General features: G+C 38.3%; 2 protein-coding genes across 13 annotated transcripts in view; one reads left to right on the top strand and one right to left on the bottom strand.

Annotated features, from left to right (window-relative positions):
- TASOR (transcription activation suppressor) overlaps positions 1-2,678 on the top strand; it is a 34,476-nt gene extending 31,798 nt beyond the window's left edge. For 3 of the 5 annotated variants that reach the window (XM_056338619.1, XM_056338620.1, XM_056338621.1), the window contains exons 20-23: positions 119-227; positions 416-594; positions 680-838; positions 1,534-2,678. In XM_056338619.1, coding sequence (XP_056194594.1) covers positions 119-227; positions 416-594; positions 680-838; positions 1,534-2,096 — 1,010 coding nt within the window. In that variant the 3' untranslated portion in view covers positions 2,097-2,678. The other 2 variants (XM_056338622.1, XM_056338624.1) reach the window with 1 other exon arrangement.
- Positions 2,679-4,029: 1,351 nt separating this feature from the next.
- CCDC66 (coiled-coil domain containing 66) lies at positions 4,030-27,454 on the bottom strand. Of its 8 annotated transcripts, none has more exons than XM_056338630.1 (20): positions 27,419-27,454; positions 26,190-26,254; positions 23,876-23,898; positions 22,613-23,030; positions 21,726-21,861; positions 21,450-21,553; positions 20,376-20,500; positions 19,432-19,593; positions 18,462-18,593; positions 15,581-15,834; positions 15,117-15,201; positions 14,209-14,370; positions 12,587-12,731; positions 12,010-12,132; positions 10,225-10,703; positions 9,201-9,238; positions 8,645-8,919; positions 8,081-8,208; positions 4,908-4,972; positions 4,030-4,430 (listed from the first exon to the last, which is right to left on the bottom strand). In XM_056338630.1, the coding sequence occupies exons 1-19, from the start codon at positions 27,427-27,429 to the stop codon at positions 4,955-4,957; spliced, it is 2,883 nt and encodes a 960-aa protein (XP_056194605.1). In that variant the 5' UTR covers positions 27,430-27,454; the 3' UTR covers positions 4,030-4,430; positions 4,908-4,954. The 8 variants fall into 8 exon arrangements, 7 of the variants coding, with proteins under 7 accessions (XP_056194605.1, XP_056194603.1, XP_056194604.1 ...); XR_008821834.1 differs by having other exon boundaries at positions 4,361-4,430; positions 4,908-5,324; XM_056338628.1 differs by lacking the exon at positions 4,908-4,972.
- Positions 27,455-27,528: the final 74 nt, after the last annotated feature.

A 27,528-nucleotide genomic window follows, 5' to 3' on the forward strand; every position in this document is an offset into this window, starting at 1 on the left:
CATAGTTGTGTAACTATACTTTGATGAAGACAAAAGTGAAGCATTATGTGTATACTGAAGCAGTGTTTTCAGTTTGCGTAACGCAAAATATAACTTCTATTCACTATCTCCAAAACAGATAAACTAAAACAGTTCTTAAAGTTTCTGGAGGAGCTCAATACCCCAGATGGGAAATGGCAGTGGAAAGTCCACTGCAAAATACAAAAAAAACTTAAAGAGCTGGGGAGGTAAGTAGTGTTCTTCAATACCAAATGCTTGTTAAAATGCTTCAGCTTCAATTATGCTCTCCAAAACCCAAATAAGTAGGACTTACTCTCACATTTGTGTTTTGACTTAATTTTAATATTTAGACTGACCTTAAATCAAGTGCCTTTCTAATGGTGTATTTTCCCTCCCCCCGCCCCCCCCGTTACAGAATGAATGCCAATGCCCTAAGTCTGCTGACCCTTCTGAACACCTATCAAAAGAAGCACTTGGTTGAGATTCTGTCTTACCATAATTGTGATTCTCAGACTCGAAATGCTCCAGAATTAGACTGCCTTATCAGGCTTCAGGCTCAAAACATACAACAGAGACATGTTGTCTTCTTAACAGGTAAACCCAAAATTTATGAGTATTTCTCTCCCCTTTAGATAAAAGGTGCTAAATACTAATACAAAGTCTCCTTTTATGTATTTAGAAAAGAATCTCAAAACACTTTCAAATTACATTGATAACGGAATAGTGGTTGCTACTGTTGATGACTTTATGCAAAATTTTGAAAGTCTCGTTGGGTATCACAACTCGGTTACTGAAGAAAACAGCCTGTCTTCCTCTGATACTCATGCAAGACAATCAGGTAAAAAACCCCAACAAAATATACACTTTGTTTACCTAATTAGATGTGTGGGGTGGAGGTCCTTGAGAATAGTGTGCGTTTACTCTTGTAAGTGGGCTACAGATAGCAAGGAAAACCCAACTCAAGCTACTCTTTTTCCGTTTTAAATGATGGTGGAAGAGCAGCTGGCGTGGAGCGCCAAAGGCGATCTTAAATACGGAGTTCTATACAGGCTAACGCCGTATTCAAGAAAGTAGACATATGCCAAAGCTGCGTAACCGTCTGTTTGCAGGAGAAGGATAGACTTGTAACAAAGGGACTGAGATGTCAGCAATTGTGCTTTTAATTGTCTGATCAAATACTCACCTACTGTATAACTTTAGATGCTGTTTTGACATTAACCCCTTTGGAGCTGGGAATGGGGATTTCCCAACAGTAAACATGAACACAATGCACAGAAGCTTTTAGCATCGGAGTAACTGGACACTCACAGAGGGTTAAGTATGTATGTTGAGTAAGTGAACGAGAGTGGCAGAAGACCAAGACTTAAGTGATACTGGATTTACAGACCTGAATCTTAACGCTCTGTGAGTAGTGTATAGCTTTTCTAACAAAAGTTTGTATTTCAATAGAATAGGACTTTTTTCTCTCCCCCCCTTTTTTCTTTTCTTTTTTTTTCTTTTTTTTTTTTTTCTTCTTTTTTTTTTTTAATTTAGTTCTTGTAGAGAACAATGAAAAGGATGAGGAGGACATGTCTTTGGATTCAGGGGATGAAACATCACAAATAGAAATCTGCAATGATGCCTCCAAGTATGATACTCATTTGGAAGCTTTGCAGACAGAGGCCAAGGGCTTACATGGAGCAGATGCAAAAGAAACCTGCGTACCAGTTACTGAGTTACCTCCTGAAGCACAAATTGGCATGGTGGAAAAGCCTTCTAAAATTGACTTGGAAGAGATCCAGCTCATCACTCCAGTTTCTCCAATGTGCTGTGCTGAAGGAGAAAAACACAATTTGGTTGAACAAGCTCCTTTCAATAACTTCCAAGTTTACAGTAGACAATTAAACCTGTCCCACCAATTCAGTCACTTTAATGTACTCACTCATCAGACTTTTCTGGGAACAACGTACCCAATTTCTTCGGCAAGTCAGAACCAAGAAGGGGGCAGTTATTTTCTCTCTGCTTACAGCCAGAGCGTGGATACAGAGAAGTCAGCATCACCGGCTGGCTGGGATGTAAGTTGCGATTCTTCCAGGCCATATTCAAACCAGAAATAAACTCGTAAGTCTCTTTTTATAAGTTGCTGTGGACTTTTTTTGTTTCTAAAATGGTGGATTAACGATTTCTATTTTATTCTGGAACAAAATGTTTCTTGTCCTTTATCTCAAATGTTTTCTTGTCTTATTTAAATCCCGATGGCCTGTACCTGTTGGAAACATCTGAAAATTGAAATAAATATATATATTTTTTAACATTTACTGTACTTGAATTATCTTGTTTGTTGGCACCTTTATGTTTCTACATTTGTATTTGACCTGTACCTGGGCTTCAGTTTGAGGTCTGTTTAATTAATGTAAAACTGAATGTCGGACTAAAATATGTGAAACAGCAAGACTTTTTTTTTTTAACTGTAAGAGTATCCAAATCGCTTTTCTTTACATAAATATCAAAACTTAAGTATTTATTTGACATTTGACACAGATTTTGTACAAATGTTTTTACATAGCTATAGGGCAGTGTAGTTATTCTAATGCCTCTATACTGGATTTTGGCTAAATACCTCAATTAGAGTAACCAATGGTGCAGTTCCATTACAAAAATAAAATAAACTCTTAATGCACAAGGGACTTGCTAACACATTGCATTGTCTGTGGTTTTATATTATTTTCAAAATGTGAGAAATGTACCCAAAGTTTATTTCATGAATAGCAATTATCTTTGTATCTAATTTTGATACTCTATGCTTATTACAGCACCAGCAGAGCAATCTTACAACTTGTACCGTGCCATTGTAATTACCATTCTGTAATGAGAAGGACAAATCAGGACCTGGTTTTAGTGACTCTGGTAGCTCAATTTGCATTAGAAAAATCTCACTCCTCTCCTACTTTAGCATAATGAGTACCTTTTTTGTTTTTTTTTTTTAATTAGCATTGTCCTAAGTACAGTTTTATCTTAATCTTGTCCTTTTAAATTTCACATCTGCTGAGTTACAAACTTACTCTTCCCCAGAGATTCTCTCTTAATTGGCTCGTTTTGTGCATCCTCTTCTGACTCAGGCTTCTGCAAAACAGCAGCTGATGGTAAATAGCTGTGGGGTCTCAAGACTGCCCTTGTTCCTGGTTTTGCATATACTGATACTCGACACGTATATTTACTGCTTTTGTCTTTAAGTTGTCCAAAGTTACATGTTTGGGGTTTTTCCCTGTTTGTAGTTTGATTTTAGCGCTCTTCTGTAGGATGTATGGTTTAGTACCAGGTGACAGTATCTGAAACTACATGGCTCTCAACTTACAGAATTAATTATTACTGGTTAAAAAAGGGTAGCTCTTAAAAAATCAAACAAAACCCACAGACGTTTCCCTACAGTTGAATGTTGCTCGTTCTGACAGTTGATTTGTTTAAATTTAAGAACGAACCTGTACTAGACGAGCACAGCGGTTGTTACCAAACATGGCAAATAAATCTTTTCTCAAAAAAAAGAGAATTCTCTTGTATCAATAAGGCAGGTTCTACCACTGAGAGCACCGAGCGCAGGTTCTCACCTGCTGGGTGGCTTTGGGATGTGATGGAGAGGAGAGGGCAGGAGAGAGGGCGGCGCGGGAGGGTCCCGGCTGGCAGGTTCTGCGGTATCGCCGAGCAGCTAACACGAGTGCGGTGATACAGGGGAAACAGTTTTACCCAGGGTATCCCATCTTTTGAATACTAAAAGCAAATGAATCTTCAGTAAACATTTCGTTCTGACTGGAAGCATTGAATACTGATCTGTTCAGACCTTGTTCGTAACAGAACTTTCTTAAACTGAGTCCTGCTGCCTTGGGCCCAGCCCCTGGGATGTTACATGCTGCTATTCTGTTCTAAAGGGGGGTGGGGGTGGTAGCCCCTAGTCAGTACTTCTGTGGTCGTCACATCTGGGGTTACTGGAGTTAATACACTTTGTAAGTAAGAGTGGTTTCATACAGTCAAAAATAATAGAGTCCACCCAAGCCGTTCAGAATAAATCTTTTTATTTATCAAAATACATACGCTGAATTCTACAAACACCCATGTAACATTTTTATACTGTGTTTTGGTGGTTTATGTTAAATGGACATTATCTTCAGGTAGCATGAAGACTATTCTAAACAGGCACACCATCATTAGCTTAACGTAACTTGCATATAAAAAGCAACATGACCCTGTATTCTATCAAAATTCGCATAATTTAGATCTTTCATAAAAAAGAGACTGTTCATAATTAATTACAGTAGCAAACAAAGTGCCGTGCATTAATAGTTTAAGAATTCTAGAACATTCATCTGTATCTCTCAAAATGGCAAAATAAAGTTCTCTTCCTGAGCCATGGTGGGAATCAGGGCAGTTTCCAACTCCTTCTGCTTCTGCAGGAGGCCCTGAAATAAATGGAATATAAATGTGAATGTTTTGTCTTCCTCGTGCAGCCTGAGGTAATAAAGTGTCACTCTTTCATACTTTAAAACTATTTCTTGTTAAGGCTCAATTTTTTTATTTTTTTTTTTACGTTGTCTATTTTAAAAAGCAGTGCACTGTAATACGTTCAGTAGAGAGGGAACTTGAGAGTTCCCGTCTTCTGCAAGGGACGGGGAGGTGTGACTGAGGTGGAAGCCAGCTGGGCTTCCAGGGGTGTCTCTGCCCTGGAAAGAGGATTCTTCCCTTGTGTTAAATTCAGCCTGCTCACCCCTCTGTGCTGTCACTGCACTTGCAGTACCCTAGCCTATTGTGTGCAGCTGAACCCAAAACCTCGATGGGTACCAGCTTTTACTCTTAACATAAATTATACTCTTAAGAGAAAGGCCAGCATTACCATTTGAAGTAGAACGTGTCAGGCATTTTCGGCTATGCGTACTCACTCTCAAAAGGGAAAAGGTTCCTGGTTTGTTCATGGCTCTCCTAAGTACTACGCGATGGAGAAAACCTGTAATAAAACAACTTCTGGAAGCGTGTCCTTGTCTGTGTGGTAAGGAACACCTGACAGGGCTATGTCAGGTACATTCATAAATGTAAAATACATCTTTTTACTGAAATATGATCATAAATGTTGACACCCCTGCCCCTTGGGCTCTATCCATTTCAGACCTCTCAGCAGTAATCTGGTACCAAGGCAGTTTGGAAGAGCTGTAAGAGCAGTGCTCCCGTTAGAAGATAAGGGTTACAAGGCTGCTGGCAGAGCTCAGCAGAAGACTTAACGCAAGCCAGCGGGTACCACAATAATTTAGACACGGTATTCCTGGTGGTGTGGAAGGGAGGAGAGGTCCCGCAGAACCAGCCTCCGATAGCAAAGCAGCCCGTTAGACTTCACTCTGCAGCCTTCCAAAAGCAGCAGCTGCCTCCTTGCAGCTTTAACTAATCAACAGCATCTGCTATTGCTATTACTGGCTCTGTGGACTCGCTCCGCCCCTTTGTCAATCCTGACTTTTATTACAGAATGCTTTTTGCATTTAGCAGGCATCTTACAAAACAAAGTCATGTGATAAATCGCCCTAAATCAACCCAGAGCTGAGGTGAGAAACCGGTTAAGTAACACTGAAAACTGGAACAAGTCTGTCACGTGGTTTGGAAAGGCAAAAAGCGGGCCTAGAGAAATAATGTGACATATCTGCACAGGGACAAGCGGCGAGGCCTGTCCGTGTGTGCTGTCGGGCAGCTGCCGGTGGCTGGCAAGGCCCCTCGGCCAGTGCAGGCTACACCTGTTGGCAAGTGGTTTTAGTGCCGCGTCTGTTGCCAAAAGCCTGCGGAGAGTTCCTGTTGCTGCCGTCACCTGAAACACAGGAAGGGACTTTGCTGTCCTGTAACAAATGCAGCGACAGACTCACCCTCCCTCCTGCAGAGGAAAGCCCGCATCTGCCCTCCGTTCTCACTGGTGTCTTCCGTGGGTCGGCCAGTTCAGCTGGAGCGTTACTGGAACGGCCCACCCAGATTTCTCTCTCCCTGTAGCTGGGTGTGTATTTCAAAGGCTAAAAACTGGTCAAATATGCTGTGAATTCCCCCGGACAAAAGAAGTCTAAAGCATGGCTAAGTATGTTGGAAATACTTTTTTTCCCCCTGAAACTACCATTCCAATATATGCATGTTTATATAAATTTAAAAAAACAAGTCTAGATTAACTTCAGAAATAGAAAACTAAACTCTGCTCGTTGCCTACGTTGTACTTCATACAAAATACTGCATTTACTCTTCCTTTCTCAGTGAAGTAACTGATGCAAAACAGGTCTCACCTGCAGGAACATGCAATACTTGGCTACACAAGATGTCCCTAACTTCACCAGTTAATGTCTTAAATGCCTTCTGCAGCTGGCGGGCTATTTAAAAAAGAACTCTCTTCCAGAACCTAAGTCCACTGGAAGAGGAACCTTACCACTAGCTTTTGGCCACTGTTAAGACCTGAATATATCAAAAATGTCTCCTAGCTCCTAAAATTGCCAACATGGATATTACCACCCTGAAGTTCTTCAAATATCCATGGCTTTAATTCACCTCAGCAAGCCCAGGGATCAAACTGTGCTTTGAAGCAAAACACCACTGACAAGTGAAGGCCGAATACAAAATACGTCACAGCTGCAGGTACTTAACAAACACGTTAATAAGCACTGGGGAAGGCCAGATCCAGTCAAGCCCATCTGGGAGCTGTTGGGTGCAGGCAGCCTTTCAGCGTTCCTGGGTCACAACTCTTCTTAGTAACTCGGAGCCATGGCCCTTTGTTTGCACAAGTAATTCCCCTACTATGGAAACACAACACATGCATGGCAAAAATTCCGTCTTTCTAAAGCTCAGCAGGTAATTGATAGTGTTGACTACTGGCAGTGTTGTTGTACTAAAGTCTGTCACGCTTTCTTGCCTTTATTTTGTTAATTTACGAATTTTCTTCCCTGTAAGGCAAAGAAAAATAAATAGTGCTCCTAGCAATAAAGTATTTAGTATGGAGCTACTCAAAAACAAGGGACATAATGATTATCTTTAGTGTTCTTCAAGAACAAAATGCAAATATAAATGTGTGTTTTGTTTTTTTTTTTTTTCCTTGCAGTCCCCTGTCAGGCCGTTGAGAAGTGTAGGAGGAAACTCTGTGATTGTCCAGACCTGCGGTTTGAATCTGCTATGAGCCACACCTTGTTGCCAACAGGTGTAGTATCAAATTCACTCATGTTTTAATAACTAGACTGCTGACAGTATTTTTTGGTGTTCTGACTCCAATCAGGGAAATAAGTAACTTCACAGTTACCAGCTATAATCCTTTGTGCTGCTTTAAACTACTGCAACATGGACCCTTAAAAGACAGTTTCACCATATTCAAAATCCTTCTGGCATTCCTGTACATCGAATCATTACCAGTAGCTTACTACAAATAGAACAAGGTATACAAACATACACAGGCTTCTGTCTCAGGAGCGTGGGTGTGTGTTAGTATTAAACTGAATTTCATTTTATATTCACTCACTAAATCTGGCTGATTGACAAATCCTGAATTTTAAATGTTAACGACTAGCTGTCTTGGAAGGATTTTCTAAGTGTTCACACTTCAAATTTGCACGTGACAGTGTTTTTCCAGGACTGACCCCATGAACCCTTCTGCACCAACCACACTGCTCTGGTGTGACTGGCTTACCCATGACATGCAGAAGTGAAATTTATTAACAAAGGTTCTGGTGTTTTGTCAAAACACTGTTAGTTTTCCCCTTGAAATGGAAACATTCTTACTATAAGCAACTTTACCAAACCTGGAGGCTCAATAAAGCCCTTCCTCTCGTTTGCAGCGTTCTCAGGGACCCCACGGTTTCACAGCTGGCCTAAGGACTAAGGAATCTATAGTCTCTCTCTAAGGACAGTCCGAAGGTGGAAGTAATGCATGAAAAGCAAAATTAGTAGAAGGGAACAGAAGTAGAGGACCAGGCCCAAAACCTAATCACACTGGATGGAAAAATGAATTTAAGACTAATGCTTATAATTATGTAATAGTTTGCGATGTTCATTTTAACTTTAGTATAAGTATATATACACATAGGTATTTATCCTGTAACTTTTTGCTTACCTGGCGTAATTCTGACAGTCCTTTGAGAATTGCTTGTTGTCTCTCTCTGATTTTAACTACATCAGGATTTAGAAGAGGGTCTCTAATGTGATCAGAGCTAAAAACGTGTCGTGGCATTTGGCAAGAATCTAAAAGTAAATGTGTATCAAATCAGTTAACCATACTCTTTTATCAATTTTGTTGTCATTTTGAAGCAGTAGTTTTTCACACCTTGTGAAAATCAGGTTTTGGTTGCTATCACTATTTTTAAGTCAAACAACGCTTGAGATTCCTAAACCCAAATCTATATAATAGAGAAGTGCAATTGTACTTCATTAACGGTAAAAAGACAGATAAAAGAATAAGAAATTCTGTTGCTTTTTTGCTTTTTGTAACTTTTTCTATGGCCTTATTTAATACACAGTATCAGTTGGCTGCACAGGCTTTCTGTATAGTGCTGTGGGACACGTGGGTTACTGCAAAATTCAGTAAAACCAAATACTAAATTGAATAAACTGTAGCACTTTGAACTAAATCACTATAACATCCCTTCTACATGAATCAGTTCACAATACCATTCAGTACCATTAAACTGTCGATACTGGGGGTCATATGTTGAAGGTCTAGTCACTGGTGCATCTGGATCAAGATAATATACTTCGTTTGTTCGAACATACGGAATAAATTGTGAAAAGGGGTCTGTAACAGGAGGAGAAGAGCTCCTCTGCTGGGTAGCTGTCTTGGTATTTTTCTCTCTTCTAATATTGTTGCTAAGCTCCAGGAAATCAGAAGCAAGTATCCGTTTTTGTTGCCCTTGGTGTAATCTGTTTTTAACTGCTGGAACAGGTGGCGACTCAGATCTGTATAAAAAAATTTAAGTTAAAAAAACCCCAAACAATACTTAAGTAATGTGATGAATTTTCTCAAATAGTAGAGACAAAGAATCCCCAGTGGACTGGACCTTCTGCTCATTTATTCTGATTTTATACCTGCAGTTTGTCTGGCCTTATGTATTTTTAATAGGAGGCAATTAGATGCATCTAAATTCTTGTAAGAAAATTTTAAAAGATGGGAACGAGAAGCATGGATATTTCACTACTAATGTATTTATACGTTTCATTAATGCACAGTATTGACGTACCTTTCTTCATTCAAATGGTTCTCATGTAACTGTTCTTCCTAGGAGAAAACCAAGAAAGTCAAAAGTCAAAGTACCCCATGCTTCATATGGTATCAGAAAATACTTATCTTAAAAATCTGCTTAAAATTAATTGTCCCATTTCTCGGGTACAAGTGTCTTGAACATTTACCTTTCAATAATGTAAGCACAAAACTCAGGTTTACCATTAACCTCAAATAAACTAATGGACTCGGTTTAACAAATGAATAAATATTTAAAGATGCCTACGTAAACAGTTATGCATTTTCACATACATTTTTTTTTTATATATATACCCACAGCTTCTAAAACATGTGTTATGTAGCCACAGAAAACAAACAGCTGAACAGAAGTGACCTCCTTTCTACACCATTTTTTCTCTATTGGAAGGTGTGAGAAAGTGAGGCGTTTATGCATATAGATGTATATGCATACAGAGAGAGAAGGCATGAATATATTTGATAGTATTTTCTTTAAATGACAATTGATTTTTTATCCCAGCCACAAGCTATACTGATACATGCATCCTGAAATGGAGAATGCCTCCACTAAGGAGGATGCATTTCTATGACAACAGAGTACGTCCTCAGGAATCCGTATTCTTTGCAGAAATAAAAATTGTTTTCTTGAACAGGTATGGCTACGCTTCACCCATCACTGCAATGCAATGACTGGAGAGAAAAGGGCAAGTCAGTGACGTCCTTCTACCCTGCACACTGTTTTCAGCCAAGATCCCTGTTTACATAATGAATCAATGACAATGAATAAACAAGAGAATCAACACTTCAGAAGACTGAAGTAACAGTAAAAGCTAAGTCACAAAATATGACGATGTTCTCCTGATCATGATGAGTGAAACGATGCTGTAACACCATTCTTTGCACAAAGGAGAGTAATAGGAAGATTCTCAATGCTTGAGTTCCACAACTGAATTCCCATCCAGGCAAAACTGTGTGGAACAAGTCTTAAAATTACACATCGTTGCTCTTAAAGACCAAATAGTTACCTTTCTGACTCTATGTCCCTTATTCTTCATTTTTATTTCTTTGTGAGGTGAAGGAGACCTGTCTGAGTAACTGCCCTTTTTTGGGCAGAGATTCCCAGGGGTATTCCTTTCTACCAGCTGAAGCAGTTCCATTTGTCGTCTCACTTTGTTTTCTTCCCTTTGTTTCTGTAGCTGTTTAGGGTATCTTTCTGATGCTGGAATGTATCTTTTCCCAGGCTTGTTTATATTCCAGTCAGGTCTTTTGCTGTATTTTTCTGAAGGTTTAATTTGTCTGTCTTTTCTTGCATATTGTTCATATAGATCACTGTATATGCCACCAGTTTCTTTTCCTGAAATTTTATTTTTATCTATATACTGCATGTCCTTCTGGCTTTTTTTGCTGTTAGAGGTTTCTTTATATCCTATGGATATATCAGGAGATCCACAACACACGGTTCTTTCCTCAGCTGACTCAGTGTATGCTGAAGTATTAAAGTAATCTTAAAAAGAAATAAAAATTATATTTTAACTCCAAGTCTAAGCTATTAAAATTACTTGTTTAACCTTTGTATGCATATCAATCTACCATTACTTATTTTACTCAAAGATAGGTTGTTAAGTTTTATAATATTTTTCTGTTCTTTTTTATGTGCAAAATAAACAGGACCAGTAGAAGCAAACTCAATAAGGAGGGGAAAAAGAAGAAAGATCGGAGAACAAAATCAAGTCACCGTAAAGCAAAATGTATGTAAAATCAATAAACATTATTTTAAAATGTCAACTCTATTTCTGTCACGGTACCCAAAGGTAAAGAGCAAAACACGAGAGCTTCTTTTTAGTTTTTCAGCATGCTGATGGTTTGGTCATATTCACAATGCTACTGGGATTAACTTAACTTTCCTAATCCTTGTCTTCTAATGGAAATAATTTTGTTCAATTTTTAAATTACTAACAATCCAGCTTCTTCCTTTACTAAGGGGTATACACAAAAACAGTATTTAATATTTAAACTCCAAATTCACACTAAAATTTCTATCAGCGCAGTCAAAACCCAAAAATATTAATTGTTGCTTAAGCAAATAGAAATAAAAGCTTCCACTTTATAAGCGGTAAGCTAACAAATTTCTAAATACAAGGCATAAAGTGATCGTAAGCTTCCACCGAATCTGCTAATTCACACCTCATCTACAACATTAATAAATACAGACTGATTTTGAACTGGATTTTTTAATGGTGTGATACAAAATCAAGATAAAGACTAGCAAGTACTCTGTCTAGATGGACCTGCAATTCTGTCTGGATATTTAGCAAGAATTGTAGAAAGCTTTTCTAAACATTAGAATGTAAGCTCTCATTTTCTAATGAGTCCATGGTTTTCTAATTCCAGAACCATTGACAGTGTTTCTGCCAATATGTTCAAGGATTCGTTAGGAACCCAGCTCTACTCGGTATCAAACCATGTTACATAAACCTGTGAACATTCGCACTTGAAGACTACTACAAATACATGTTTAAATGCCTTAATAAATGTAGTCCTACATGGCTTGTGACCATGGCTTTAAGTCAACACTGTATTTCAGGCTTCATTATTTGAGTCTGTAACTGGTAAGTAACAACTATATAGACATATCACTTATTTAGAAGAATATCGTGATATATAGTAATATACTAACATGCCTGTGTCTATGCAAGTATTTCTTTCTCCTTTTACTCCGTTCTGAACGACAGTGATTTGGCTCAGTTTCACAAGTATGCTGTTCTACTGTCTGTCTTGAGGTACATCAGAGTAATTAAAGGGCTGCATACCTGTCTGTACAGCAGTGTCTTTCCGAGGAGAAGTCTGTGCATCAATATGACTCTTAATGTCACCAGAAAAATTATGACTTCGATGTGAAAGGCAAGTATTAGAATTTTCAAATTCTGTATCACCTAAAAAGAAGTAAGTAAAACTCTTAAATTTAGTGACGTATGTTCCATTTAAGCCATGTTACCAAGTTATCACACTCTTGTGTTCACAACGTAAAGCAAGACTGAAAACTACGGTTCAGATCCTAATACTCTCCCTTTTCCACTGGAAATCTAGTTGACAGCACATAGACCTGAATATTCCCTATGTATTACTGATGGTATCGTTGTATTTCTTCCTTTGTGTAATATAGTATTTGAAATATTTGAAGCTTATTAACATACAATATTCTCCATATTAGTTAACACTGGTATTTGTTTGGAAGGTAAATAAACTGAAATGAAATTTGGTTCATGAAGCAAAGGAGCAATTTCTGACTGAAATGCAGAGGAAAAGAAACCAAGACAAAACCACAAACAACTTAAGACACAAACACCAAAGGAACAGGAAACAGAGTATGAAAAGGCTCGTACTTACCACCAAGGTTCTTCTGAAGTTTTGAAATGTCATGTCCCTTCTGAGCCAAGTCTCGAATGCGCTGCTCGTGTTTTAATCTCTGTGCCAATTCTTGAGCTTTCTGCATTGTCTGATAGAGCTCATTTGTTTTAAGAGTCATGAGTTCCTTTAGAAAAGAGGAAATACACGTGATCATTTATTTTAAGAATAAATTAATAGGATTCTTTAATTCTCATATAATCTTCAAGGCTTACGTATTCTTACTTTGGGTAGAGCTTCTTTTTATAAAAACAAACCCAAAACTAGTTGAGTTGTTGCAATGTGACAAAACTGTTATGATTACAAAGATAAATTCAGAACCTCTGCTGAGCTAATGAAAGATGTTCAATCCTAGCATTAAAAAGCAAGCATCTAGATCCTGAAAATTATTTGGATATTTATCTCCTTTCTAATAAATTAGTATTTTCTTAAATGCCATCTGATTTCAGGCATCTATGACTTCCTAGATCATATGGTTTAATGAAATAAAACCCTACATAAAAATTATTTAAAAACTTACTTCCTCCTGTTTCCACAGAAAGGAGACGGTAGAAGCCTCCCTAACAAAGGCAGAACATCCCTAAATATGAAGGCTAGCTTTCCAGACGTGGCAGGTTCAAAGTGCAGGAGACTGGGCCAAGGAAAATCTCTAAACCGCTGCTACCATCTCATCCCTACTTCCTACTGCATTTGCAGGTGGAAAGAACAACTGACAGTACAACTCGTTTTGAAGGAACCAAGCTATTACAGAGAAAGATGATTTTCCCGGTTTTTTACCAGTTTGTTCTAGCATCTACAGGTAGATGCTCTATGTTTCCATACAAAAAAATGCAGAGAAGTTGGGGATCTATATTTTGTCAGGTTTTAGAGAAGGGTGTGTTTTTGGAATCACCCTCCCTTGCGACATCAAGGAATTTTGCTACTGTTCCAAATACAAAGGAAACAGTGATAGCTGCTACTGTGCCAAAAGAATAAAACATCAGACAAGGCTTTTAACCTTCTACAGAGGTAAGGATGTATACCTATGCAAAAGTGTATTTACCAAAGGTCAAAATGCACTTTTGGTTTAACTTTTATATGAAAGGAGTATGTAAAGCTCAGCAATAGTTACAGAGAAAGCTCTAGAACATGAATGACTTTTTAAATTGGTTTTCCAGAATATATTCTGAAAAGTCTTTAATCCAGACTGAAAGCACACCCACTCAAATAAACTTCATGGTACTGAAGCATCTTAAAAGCATTAAGTTACCATCAACAATAATTGAGTCACATACTTTGTACGTATTTTTTTTTATTTTAAATTTACAATTAAAAATGCATGTTTCTGCATTACTTAAAAGTACAATTCCATTTTTGCAGTTGTTACCATTTACCATCCTGAAAAAGCCTTTGTCTAAAAAAAAGAAACCTGCTTTGAACTTGTATGGTGGTGTAAGCTTATTAATTGAGGAGCCAATTTTGGTCTCAAATGTCTAAATTTCAGATAGTGTTCATTTTCAAAATGATGAGGTGACACAATTTTGAAGGTGAAGAACAAGAACCATTTTCCTGAAAACCCAGTATTATTACAGACTATCTGCACTAAAGGAAATGCAAATGCCCACCTCCTTTTGTTTTTGTTTCAGCGTATCTTCCTCAAATTGTTTCTGCATTTGTTCTTTTTCTTGTGCTAGGCGCTGTTCTTCTTCTTGTTCTTCCCATTTTCTCTGCTCTTCCTCCAGTTGTTTCTTCTTCCGTTTTTCTTCTACCTGAGCCATAATTGCTTTCTAGTAGTACCAGAAGAAAAAGGAAAATGAAATGACACAACATTAAGGTATTATAAGCTATTCATATACTTCCATACAAGTGTATAATAATTGGATTTGGATGAATTAAAAAAAAATCACGACAATTTATTGCAAACACTTTTGCTTCCTTTAATTTCTCACAAGAGAGGTGGCTGCTTTCCTTATGTTTTCAAAAATGCTTTGATTTTTCTTGTACAGAAATGGTGGTCTCATTTTTACCTTACATACTGCCAGCTAGTATTTTGATCTAGCAGAATAACAGTTTGACCGGAACAGACAGGCTCATTACATTTATACTAAGACCTCTTCACATCAAGCAGATATACATTTGGTTAGCGCGCCACAGAAATAATGTAAATGACAGTAAAGCAGATGAAAATGTAAAGATTCACAGAGCAGGTATCTGCAAGTGTCAGTCCTCCTGATGACAGTGGAGACTGAAGAAAAATGCACACAAACCTACCAGAGCGCTAAAGACTGCGCTGTATGTTTTTTAAGGCAAGAATTCAGTTACAGAAATGCAAACACCTCTGTACAAGTATGCAAAGAAAACTCTAGAGTCTAACTGAACGAAATGCCACCAAACGACTGTAAACATGCAATCTGAAGCATATAGTGCCTCACTGGACTGTGGTATTAAATCTCATGCTTTACTCATGACACAACGCTACCTTTCCTCCTTTCTTCTCAATAAAATGGTGTTAGACTTTAAAACAAAAGTTTACCTGATGTTCTAACTGTTTCTGCCGCCGCCTGTCTCTCTCTTCAATCTGTGCAGGGTCCAGGAGAGCTGTCATTGAACGGAGGAAACTATGAACAAAGAATCATGTAAGTGTTTTTAATCATTAGAAAATAGTCCTAAAGCCTTTCTTAATTAGAATCAGTTATATCTCAATTAATATTTTTATATTGACGTTATCCCGTTGTATTAATCTACAGTTATGAAATTAATTTTATTATGGAACAAAAATAAGGTCATTTGCAGTAAATGTTATTAATGTACAATGGAAGCACTTGTGTCTTTCAAAAGTGAAACAACAGGTATTTCTGAAAAAAGCCAAAAGCCAAATGAGTAAGATCCAAAGATCAGATTTAAAGAATCTTATTAATTTTTTGTAATTTTAATTTCTGAGGAGTTATCAGAAATGCACTGGCTGGGAAGATGATTACACTTACAAAGCTCACTCACCTGACTTTCTGACTGTGTTCTGGAGCACTGTTTTTAGCAGCTTTTTCTGCATCTCCCACCTTTAAGGGCATGAGATTGCCTAAAGCTGCAGGTGAAAAAGGGTGAACAAAAGCAGTCAGCTCCTTAGGGTCAGGTGACAGGCAAAGACTTTCATGCTGGTTTTTGTACATTCCATTTATGGGATGTTGTGTATTAGCATTAAGGTGGTTCTTTAAAGAATCAAAATGCATTGCCCATCTGTCATGCTCTTCAGCCTAAATAAACATGGAGCAACAAGAAAACAGAAACATGCTCAATGACATGGCTTCTGTAAGGTATGGTTAACAAAACAAACAATACACATTTTGTACAACAGGAACACTTGAAAAGCTCTTGTTATGGAGCTACAACACAGTAGTTAATTCCCAAAATGGGAAAACAGAAGCATCTCTATTGCTTAACATGCAAGTCAGGTCAGAAATTATACTGCTGATCAGTATACCTGGTCAGCAAAAACATATTGTCACTATATTTCCAGGAAAAAAAGGAATACCAAAAATTAGAAAGTGAAAAAAAAATTTGAAAAAGTTAACGTGGAATCAGCCTTTTTGGTACTGTTTTTTTCAATTCATATAACTATTCCATTCCGTAATTTTACTAATCGTACTGGGAATTGCTTGATTGAGAGGTCAGTACCCTGCCCATTCTGCCATGCTCTCCTCCTGTTGTGTACATATTCTCTCTCCAGTAATATAAACAAGTGGCATCTTTTACACTGCCCTACATTTACCCCCTTCATTTTAATTCTGGACGGTAGCAGAACTGATGTGCTTTGGGCAGAGGTATTAATCTCTAACTTCCTATTTTCAGCCAGACAGGACTATTATAAAATAAAGCCTTTTCAAAATCTCTTTCACCCGTAACAGCCACCACCGGCTCTCCTAACAAAGTACCTAAAACTTTTGCAGAGGTGACATACTGGGTTTAAGCCCCTCTTCTGTACCACCCAGGCTTATCTTTCTGGCTCAGTGCTGGCAACTGGGACATCCCAGTGTATCACTAACAAAAGATTTCCACCTTTAACCTTTGCTTTTTCTATAGGTACTGAGAAGGTTTTCTCTGCTGACTAGGAGAACAACTGTTTCTCTGCAGGGACTGGAGAATGGCTGCCTCAAAACTTGCAGTTTGCAGGAAAAAAACCTAATCTAATCTAACAAACTTTCTGGGAACCCCTTCCTTAAACAAAAATTCCCTTGCGTCAGAAAAGTTTCACACTTATTTTAAAAGAAACAAGAAAAATCAGTCCAAATAATAAAAATCAAAATTATTCTTCCTCCTGTTTCCCTGAGTTTTGTTCCCTTTGAATACTCTGTGATGTAGATCAGAGCAGTTGGAAAATCTACTTTATTCTTGTGCATGTCTGTGGTGCAATACGCAGAAGGGTTGAGAGTATAACACAAGACCTGAAAAAAAGAAATGCTGAAGAAAACGAGATGTTGAAGAAAACAAGGTTAAGCACACTTCAACTTCCTTTCAAAAAGAGGCTAGAAGTGAGACTACTGTCAGGTTACTCGCTGGTGACTGCAACCATCTTCCTACAGCAAACCTATCAAACTGAAAAACAAGCCAGCTAATGAAGGAAGCTCCCACAGCTGTGTTCCCTTCACAGTTGTGAAAGCTCAATTTACAAAGGAAATCTGATCCCTTCAACAATTCAGGAAATAGACTCGTGTTGTGTGTAGGTATGTAACCAACCTTAGCAACAAAGGGCTTTTTTGGAGGGTGGGTAGGGAAAGCTCTCTTCTAGCATTACTAACTGTGCAATTAAAATGAAGAATTTCTGTCTAGAATTTTGTAACTGCCATAAATGCTTCAGTTGAGAGTAAAAACTGTAGCCTTTTAATCCAGAAGGCTTTGAATGTTATGTTAATGAAGGTTTGCTAACCAAGATTCTTGTTAACTAATAATATAGAACATCTCATGATGTGAATACATCTCACATGGTGAAAAATATAATCCTGGGGTTAAAGGTGTGTACAATAATTTGGAAATGTAGTGCAATCTCACTATGTGTTTCTTCACTTCAAAAACCGGAGAGTCTTGGGACGAGTGTGTCAGTATCAGACTGTACAAGAATGCAGAATATTCCACTGACCTTAAAACTATTAATAGTATAAACAGTAACACGTAAAGGAGGGAAGTCAGCTTCTATATGAAGAACTTCCAGGGGGTAGAAGATATATTAACCAAATTGGCCAATAGTGACAGTATTAAGTCTCTCCAGGTATTCCACCTGCGAAGCAATTATATTGGCCACCGTTTCCTTCTAGATCCAGCACAAGAGACCTACATTCCACAGCCTGGAAAAACCACAGGGTAAAAAAGGTAAGGCTATTTTCTTCAATACTTTTTGGAGATGTGTTTAAAAAAGTTTCCTAAGAGTGTGTGCATATTAAAATAGTATTTATAGAAACAGATGTGAACACCACTGTGACACACTGTAGCTGTCTATAACTTTCCTTCTCTTTCCTCATCTCCTTCTGTAGTCTACAGAAAACTTCTCTTTACCGTCTAGCCAGTGTCTCTGCAATACCTTCCAAACCCTAGTGAGACAGAAAAAATGTATAGTAATATCACTGTCTTCCATCTTTGCAGAAAGCACACAACACATCACACCAGACACACAGCAGCCTGTTCTCTGTCACCAAAATACCGTAACAGCTACTGGGCGAATGGTCAATTAGACTGTCCTATGAACTTACGGTGAAAATCTGGACATGCTGCAGGTAATTACATCTTAGTCACTCCATCATGTCTATGATTTCATCTTTTATTTCTTAGAACTAAAAGATATAGAGAAAAACTTCTCTTATTCCAAAAAGTCCCTCTAAACCCCAGATACCTTTGTTAAATTAAGTTTTTCTTCTATTTTTCGTAGCTTAGCTTCTTCCTTCTGTTTATCCAGCTCTTCAAGCCACTTCTTCTGTTGCTCATGCTTCAGTGCGCTAAAAGGTCGTTCCTGTGGCACGGCCTCCTGAAATAAGGTAAGTGCTAGTCTCTTCCTTGTACAAAAAATTCAGTACCTTGTCTAGCCACATAATAAGCCTAGCATAACTTTCTGCCCAGACTTTAAGTGGACTGTTCTCTTGCACAAAAAAATGAATGGAAGTTTGTAGCTGTAGCAAGTGCCTGACTGCTCCGTAAAAATGCTTCAGTTGTTAAGAAAGATGCTAAATAAGGCAGTCTTTGAATTTATTCTCAATTGAATCATCAGCCTCACACTCCAAAAAAACTTACTTACACGTATCATGAATAAAAATAAATCCCTTCCTTCTTCCTACGGTTCACTGCTCAGCCTGTGTTCCAGGTAGATTAAGCACTGTATCTAATTAGTACTGATCTGTCTCAAGTAAATTCTAGATACCATTTTCGTTCTTCTATTTCTGCTTCTTAATGGGGATCTATATTATTTAACAAATTCCAGTGCCACTAAGAACTTCTAATACTATCTGACAAAACCCACTTTTCAATCAGTGCCTACTAGCAATAACTCAAAAACCACTTCTTGAACCTTCTGCCATCCATGTGTTTTTTTAAAGTCTATTTCTGAGAGGTTCACGCTTCTCTATTTTTTTAACGCACACCTAAAAGCTGATTAACACTTCCTCTCACACCTCTAGTACTGTTCTTCACATCAGCATTGAAAATGCTCAGTCTTTAAAGCATCAATATTTTGATCAACGTTCATTCAGACACAATTCTTTAGAGCAAAAATTCTACTGAATGCTTCTGGTTTAAAAGAACTACTGAAGATACACAACTGTTATCAACAAGTAAGTAAAAAACCACCTTCATGCAATTTAAAATCTTACCCCAAAAACAAACGCTGTGCAACTGACACCTGGTAAGTCAGAAGACTGCCCAGCTGGAACACTTAAAACATTCAGTGGAACTTTATTGGACTCTGTGGTTGAAGAAGTTGTACAGAGAGAGTTTTCCTCACTGGTAATAATTGACTCAGCTGGAAACACTGTCTGGAAATAAAGTGACCACTTTCAGACTTAGTAACTCACGTTATTTGTTTGTATTAAATAGCCTTTAACATAAAATAAATCAAGTATATTATACTTCTAAAAGCTGCTATTCATTAAACTTCAGCCAAAACTTGTAACTAAGTATCTCATATACAGCATTTCTCAATTATGTAGACTGAAACAAATTCTCATGAGGCAGACCGGTAACTTTTCTAGGAAAGCTGAATATGCCACAAAAAAAGCAATTTGCTTTTGCTGTAATAACTGAGAGGAGGTACAACCCTAACTTCTGTTCAACAGCAATCAGTTTCACCAGAGAGGTCTCATCTGAGTATACTACGTTTATCTGACACAGCATTTTCAGAATGACAGCTGACTTTTTAGAAGGCAGGTTAAATTCCAGTTGCTATGCTCATTATTACGTAAGTAATCTAATGTACAAGAGAGCTCACGAACAGTAATTATACAGCCAGGAGTTACATTTGAGACAATCCTCAAAACAGTACTAGAAAAGATTTATACCTTTTAGTTAGGAATCAACATGGAAGGACAGGAATGGGTTATTCGTGCTACAAAGGTCTTAATCTGTGACGCTACAAACTGCAGCAATAGGTAGGGTATGAAACAGGGAGTTGTGACAATTCATGCTGTGAAAGAGCTTAAGGTGACTTGCTAAGTCTGGATTCTACTGGATTCAGAGAAAAGAAAATCTTGTATCAATTGGAAGTTCAACTGTTCTGGAACAGCGCTGGGGAAACTTTTGTGTTTATAGATAGCCTTACCTTATCTGGGTCAGTTGTTTCCACTTTCTCTTTATGGGTTTCATTATTGCCAGGTTTTGCCCAGAAATAACCCACCTTTCCCTCCAAAGTTTCTTTCAGTTTCTTCTTCAGTGCTACCTGTTCATCTTCAAAAAACCAAACTCTTAGTAGGAGCTCCTAATACAGACACATAGCAGTTTAGAAAAAGAAAAGCAGCAATGCACATCTACCCTGTAATTTTGACTGTAAAATGGACTACAAGAGTAAGTTACCATTGTCTGTCAAATCAGTCTAAATGTAACTTTGCTCTTAAACCAAGTCTCTGCCCAGCCATGTAGAGGTAATAGGGGAATCTCTCTGGGGAGACTACAAAACACTGAAGGCTTAAAAACATCCCAGGGAAAGAGGGAAAACTAACAAATAACCAAGTATATAAATTCTCTCCATTTTATTATACCAGTCTGGACTATTGCAATATTATTAAAACAAATGGAGCTACACATGGAAGCTACTGACAATACAGAATCAAACCCTGAAACAAGACGGTCTACACCCAAGTTGAAAACAAAACAACACTCCTGCATGTGAATGATAAAAAGCTTAATTTTTGAGAGAGAATTTACTACTGCATTAAACATTTTTATTTTTCTACAGATTCTCCTTGGTTGGTGATGGGGCAGGACTGCAAACCGTTTCAAGTTCAAATTGCAATTTGATACATTCAGTCGTGCTTGTACATTGGGGGGACACTTTTCCCATTAAAAAACAAATCAATTTGTTAATGATAACAGCTATCAACTACTGCCGAATGTTACAAAATCGGTGGCAAGTAACTCCTAAAATATGAAGCATAACTGAATATTTTGTGATTATTTGGTTAAGAAGGATTTTTGCAAGAATTTAGACATAAACTTTGCATAAAATTTTGTAATTCAAGAATATTAATCCATCTTGGGAGACTAATTACACTGTACTTTCCAATTTGTTGCAACTGCACCGACAGAAGTAAATTTAAAAGAGCACAAGGGAAACAACGCTTTTGGAGTACTGAATGTAATGAACTGATCAAAAAGGTATTCTGTATAACGTAAGTACCTAATTCCTTCTTCCATTGGGTCTTCCTCGATTCTAATAAGGCTTTCTCCCCTTCTTTTCCACCCAAGGTACTAAACATGTCAGCAGGCTTCCATGAATCCTTTCTAGAGAAAAGGAGGGGAAAAAAATATAATTTCACCTAAAAAGCTAATCTATTGATTTTAAAGGTAACTATTTAGTTAGTATTTATAAAGATTCTTACTGTGATTAAGAAATACAACACATGTTTATATGAGATACAACTTTTGTAGACAATAATAACACAGATATACATACGTAACTTTCTGTCCTGGCTGCGGACATGCTTCTTGTTTCCTGCTTGAATCAGAGTTAGCCTTATCTGGAACAGATGAAACTTTACAAGCTTTTTGGAGCAAGGCAATAATGTTTTCCTCTGATGCCTCATTAGGAGCTGCGGTAGAATACAGATATATGAAAAGATATATATAAAAAAAAAATAATATATATATATGACCACTAAACTTTTTTCAGCATTGAGTAAATAGTTTGAGAACAGCAGAAACTTGCAAATTTCCCACTATTTAACAAAACTGTTTTCAGGCCTGCTTATATAGTTAAGGCATGTAAGTTACGACTTTACAGGGTATTTTTAGAATGCTAGACTTACAGGAAACACTTATTCTTGGTTAAGAGCTCAGACTTTGGGACTCAACTGCAGTGTGTCTTTATTCTTGGTAGCAAAGAGCTGACCACCTCGACAGATCCACAAACAGGAGTAACGGAAGACCTGAACTCTTCAGAAATCCAAAAGGGCCCATCTCTTTGCGGTATTGGGTTTGCGCTTTTTTTCTTCAAACTCCTAATAGTAAAGATACAGAGCAGTTCTGCTGTGTCCCCCCCACCCCCGTGTAAAATGGTTCCTGTTTTGCATGAAATATTGACAGAACTGCTTGCTGTTTTGCTCTTCGAAATACTGGAATACTTTCAAGCAATCCTAAGATTTTATTTAAAATTATCAAATGCTTGGTTCCTAACAGTAACAGGCAATTTCACAACCACAACAGGAAACAGTATTTTGCCTGAGACCATTACACATAAGACTAAAGCTCTGCACCCCAAAAATAAATTATGAACTCAAAGTTTAGTTTTCAGGTTTTGCTCCATTTCCATGAAACTAACTTATTCAGGTATCGGTACCTTACCCATTTCCTCTTGCTTTTCATTATGAGTTTCAGAGATGCTTCTAGTTCCTTCTTTTACAAGCATCAAAATCTGCTGAAGCTGTTCCTGTGTTAAGCATACCAAACTTCTTAGGTCTTCAGCTGATACACATGAGTTTTGAAGTTTCTGTTGACTTTTTTTAACATCAGGATTCTCTGAATCAGGGTATCTGCTTGTGCTATCTCTTTGGAAAATCAAAGAGTAATCTTTAGTTGCAGCTTCATGTGAGGAGTGTTTAGTAACTTGCAGTTTTTCACCTTTCGTCATTGATAAGCTTGATTCACTCCTTGGTTTTGTTAAGTTTTCCTGCTTGATACAAGCATTTTGTGTTGACCTCAGAACACGCCCAGTATGCCTTATTCTCAACGCCTGTTTAGGTGCTCTGGCTTTATGACCCATCTGTTAAAGCAGTAAGATTTCACCATATATTAAATAAGGAAATAAATCTGCACAGGTAACAAACAAACCCAAGAATGACGCAGCAAGTAAAATCGGCATCATTTCTCTTCTCTGTTGCATCAATAGAAACTAACTCAGTATAAACTAATGAAATATCTGCATGAGTACTAGGAATACCTTGGAAGAGAATACAGCACCTAAATTTGAATATTTAAAAATATAAGTACGAAAAATAACTTTAGGTAACATTTAAAAGAATTATTAATAATCTTTGATGTTTCTGAAGCCTGGCTTCAGACAGGTAGACATTTTCACCATACAGTCAGTATTACTTCAATCTTGATTTTTCTATCCTGTACTGAACTTTTATCCTTTTCAAGGTCCTTGATGTATACTTGTAATTATCTCCTGTGTATTGAGGTCATATTCTTTCCTTCCCCAAATCACTGCATTCCAGTTTACCCAGGCAGAGAAAACCTAGACAACTTAATCGGAACTTAAAACACACCTCAGATCCCTATTTTATCAGATTCCCTTTAAGGTCTCTCAAAGTTCTGATTTAGATGATTCCCTGTGCTACTGTAACTTCTTGGCAAAGTAAACTAAAGTGTTTTGCAAAGCTAAAAGTAGTCATGGAACTTTTAATCAATCCTTTTCAACAGCTATTATGAACCTGAGAGATCACAGAATACCTCAAGTTGGAAGGGACCTGTAAGTACATTTATCTTTCATCAATATCAGTGATTGCAAGTATTTAGACAGTTCAAATGTGTTCCTGAATTTCTGTTAACAAACTAACTGGTTAATTTGTGTGCTCCAACCAAAAAAGTAATTTTTCCACTTACCTGCATTGCAGGCTTTGATTGATCTTTTGGGAAACAAACACAAACATATGAAAGAAATATTTAATAACAACTTCCTCCTGAAAAACAATCTCAAGAAATTAGTAAACTGTTATATTAATCTGATTTTTTGTAAGGCAGAAAAGTACTTTCCCCATAACATCTGCCCCAATTATATATGTATATTATTTCAGTATACACACTTCAAAAGTATGTTTAAAAAAACCCCAACAACATATGTACATTCCAGTAACTATTTCCAGTTTCATACAATTCTAATAAACTTACTGTGCCAGTCTGATCCTCCCCTGCTATTCATCCTGTTTCTCAGAGCATCCTGGGGTAATGGCTTATTTTTAATTGCTTTTTGTGATTTTTCAGTTTGCTTTGTGTGTCACGTCTTTTCAGGATAGTCCCTGCATCCAACCTCATCTTACTACACGATGCTATGTCTCCATTGCTGACAGCCTAAAGAGCCAATACGTGCAAGATCACACCATCCACTGTTCCTCTTACTATGCCCTGAAATACTCTTCAGTCTTTTAACAGAAATCTTAAAGAGGATACATAGAGGTGTAGTGGTGTCAAAAATAATAATAAGTACTACGTTTAATATAATACTTATTAATAACGAGTATTGTCATATTAGATTAGTAAAGGGAATGTGGTAGTCAACACGAGATAGCCTGCACATATGGGTAACAGAAAAGGAGGAGAAAATAGCAGGGATGATCCTTTAGTGGAACAAGTCTGTTGGCAACAAGGCTTCTTCAGCTGCACTATGCAACTATTGCTCTGGCAGTGGTTGTTGCACATTTTGCACTGGCAGTGCCTATACCCTTTTTTTTACATTACCAATTAAAGACACTGGAGAACACTAACATCTGAAAGTCTGCAAAACCATACTATTAATAGTTTCCAGCCTGCATGAACATCTCAAAACTTGGGGATATGCTGATTTGTTTGTCCTGCAGAGAGAGGCATTAAATCCTGAACCATCTTGATAATGTTTCAGTAGTAAAGATGTTCTGCACCATGTTTATCGCTGGGTTCTCAAGCATTCAACCCTCATCTGATTAGGTCACTTTTTGACTTCTTTCTGATTACTCAGAAATTAAATCAAGTGGGATTCTATATGCTATGCAAACCCAACTTCTCTGTGGAAAGGAGAAAAACATTAATAGGGTCTTTGCCATCACAGTGGGGAGATACATAATGTGGAATTCCAAAGTGCTGTTTACAGGTTATTTTCTTTGGGTTTTTCTGTGTAAGGAAGAAACAACTAATCTTGAGTAGCAGCTTAAGCTGCTATAGAACAATGCTACTTTAGCCCCTAAGACTGTGAGCAGTATTTGACAGTGCAGAAGACAAATTCAGAAATAATACAGTTTGATGCCATTTTTGACACAATTCGATTGAAGGAAGAGCCGTTTATACCAATTGTATAAACATGTCAATTCCTGGAAAAGACTGCTCCAAGGTTAGTTCAAAGTCAAAGGTAATGCTTTATCTCAGAACACTCTAGGATGTACGTTGGCACTAGCCAGCCAATGATGCTGTGGTTTTAAGAAGTGAAAGCTTGTAGCACTTCTGTTTCAGAGGTGATACAAGATTTTGTTTTCAGTAGATGGTTTACCTTACTGACTCAAAATACCCACTAACACCTCATTGGACAGCTGTCTGGTAAATGCAGAAAATGAAAGGTTCATTCAATAGAGATTTTCTGCATCCTGACTGCTATGTAGAAGAGTTAGAGAAAGTGGATCTGTGCTCGTATAGAAGCATCTATCTGACAAATCACAAAACCAGACCTTCCTAATGCTTAATTACGAACATGTACTGAAAAAGTCAATCTCAGATGGTAGCAATGAGATCTGGTCTAAATAAACTGCTTATTGAAAATTATAAACATCAACTGCCAAATACTAAAGCTGCTTTTTAAAGCAGAAATGTGACTGTAATGATGTAATTCTGAGTAAATCAAGCAGAGTTATTAGGCCTCTTTTTCCTTGGCAAGTAAGGTGCTATAAAGTTAGAGAAATTATCAGGTTATGTTTTTTAGGAATGGCAAAACATGCTGTAAAGAACCAAGACTATTTGCCAGCTGTTCACCAGGGGACAGACTATTCAGAAGTTCATTACCAACCTACCGCTTGGTATCAAGCTGGTAAGTAAGAGGACCTGTAAATAACAATGCACAAACATTCTTCCTAATCTGAAAAATATTTCAATAAAGTTGTGCTTCATGTTGCTTGGATCTTAGGTTTAACTTCAAGAAGCCTTAAAGATTACTCAAGAGAAACAATTAAAAAAATACCAGAAGAAGCTAGAATTAGCCTAGGCTTTCCATCCAGCACTTCAGTTTCAAGCTTTAGTCCATCACTGCAAAATGAGAGAGAGAGGGGAAGCTGAAACATTAATCTGGTAAAGGTAATACTTTTTGATTAATAACAAGGACAAGTGTGCTTAATTGTAACACTGTATTTACTGTTGGTCCAGATGGTCTTTCATACCCCAAGCTTTCTGTGTCTGTGAGAAGTTACTTAATATGAAGACATCAACAGGTCTTGAAAAGGGTGTATTTTTATTATTGATCCTGAAAAATTTGCATGTGCATGTTACAAAGTAAATCTTCACACTACACGTGCCGCTCTGTACTGTTATACACAGCAATAAACCTGCCTCAATAATTTAATAATCCAACAACATAAACTGTGTGCTTAAAAAACGCTAAAGAAGCCTCCCTGAATGACAGTGCTGATCACAAAGGGGGGCTGTAGTCTGACAACAGTCTTTAATTGCGCTTCCAGGCAAAACTGTCCCCATTTTAAAATGGAATAAATGTTATAAGGGTTTAATAAAAGAAAAAAAGTTGGCAGTGTTTAGGTGTAAAGTACCCAAATGCTTTTCTTTCTTCCACGCATTTGAGAAAATCTAACGTGAAGATTAACGTTCAAAATAACAATTATCTTCAAACTGTCTTTCATTTCATTTTTTTTTTTAAAGTCTAACACATCTGAAGGTCGCGGGCAACTTTCCAAGTTAACGCGGCAGCACGGATGTGCCTGAAGCTGTAACTCCAGACGTGCCAACAGCATACGGCAGCCAAGCCGAGCCCGGCAGCCGCCCGGCGTCGGCAGGAGGCGGTGGGGCAGGGTGACGGCACCCGGCGGGGCGGGACCGGGAGCGGCGTCGGGTCCCGGCGTGGCCTCAGCCCCCCGCACCCGGCGGCGCGGGGCAGGCCTGCCCCGGCGGGGGGCGCCACCGGCGGGCCCCCGGCGCCTCACGGCGCTTTGAGCACCTCACCCCCCAAACCTGCCCCCAGACCCCTTCCAGAGGCCCTCCGAGAGCAAGGCTCTGCCAGCCCCTCGGCTCCGTCACGCAGACCGCTCCCGTTCCCAGCAAGCGCCTTGCCGCCGGCGGCACCGGCGCGCTGCGCAGGGGAAGGTTCCCGGGCCGCCCCTCCCCGCGCAGGACCGAGCCCCAGCCGGCGGGGGCGGCTCTTGCTGCCAGCCCAGCGCCTCCCTTCCTCCTCTCCCTCCTTACCCCAGGTTCATGGCTCTGCCCGGCTGCGAGCGGGGCGGCCGCCGGGCCGCGCAAGGAGCCGGGAGCCGATAGGCTGCCCGCAGCGCGGCGGCTTTGCCAATGGGCTCCTC

Source organism: Falco biarmicus, chromosome 4 (genome assembly GCF_023638135.1).
Source record: "Falco biarmicus isolate bFalBia1 chromosome 4, bFalBia1.pri, whole genome shotgun sequence".
Taxonomy (NCBI): Eukaryota; Metazoa; Chordata; class Aves; order Falconiformes; family Falconidae; genus Falco; species Falco biarmicus.

Bases quoted from the DNA above. Each gene is read 5' to 3' on its own strand.
- CCDC66 (XM_056338625.1), bottom strand. The intron at 19,594-20,375 runs GTAAGGCTATCT...CTTTATTTCCAG, and splicing joins AAACAACTGACCCAGATAAG to ACAGTGTTTCCAGCTGAGTC. The intron at 14,371-15,116 runs GTAAACTTTTGT...TGGTACTACTAG, and splicing joins AGAAACAGTTAGAACATCAG to AAAGCAATTATGGCTCAGGT.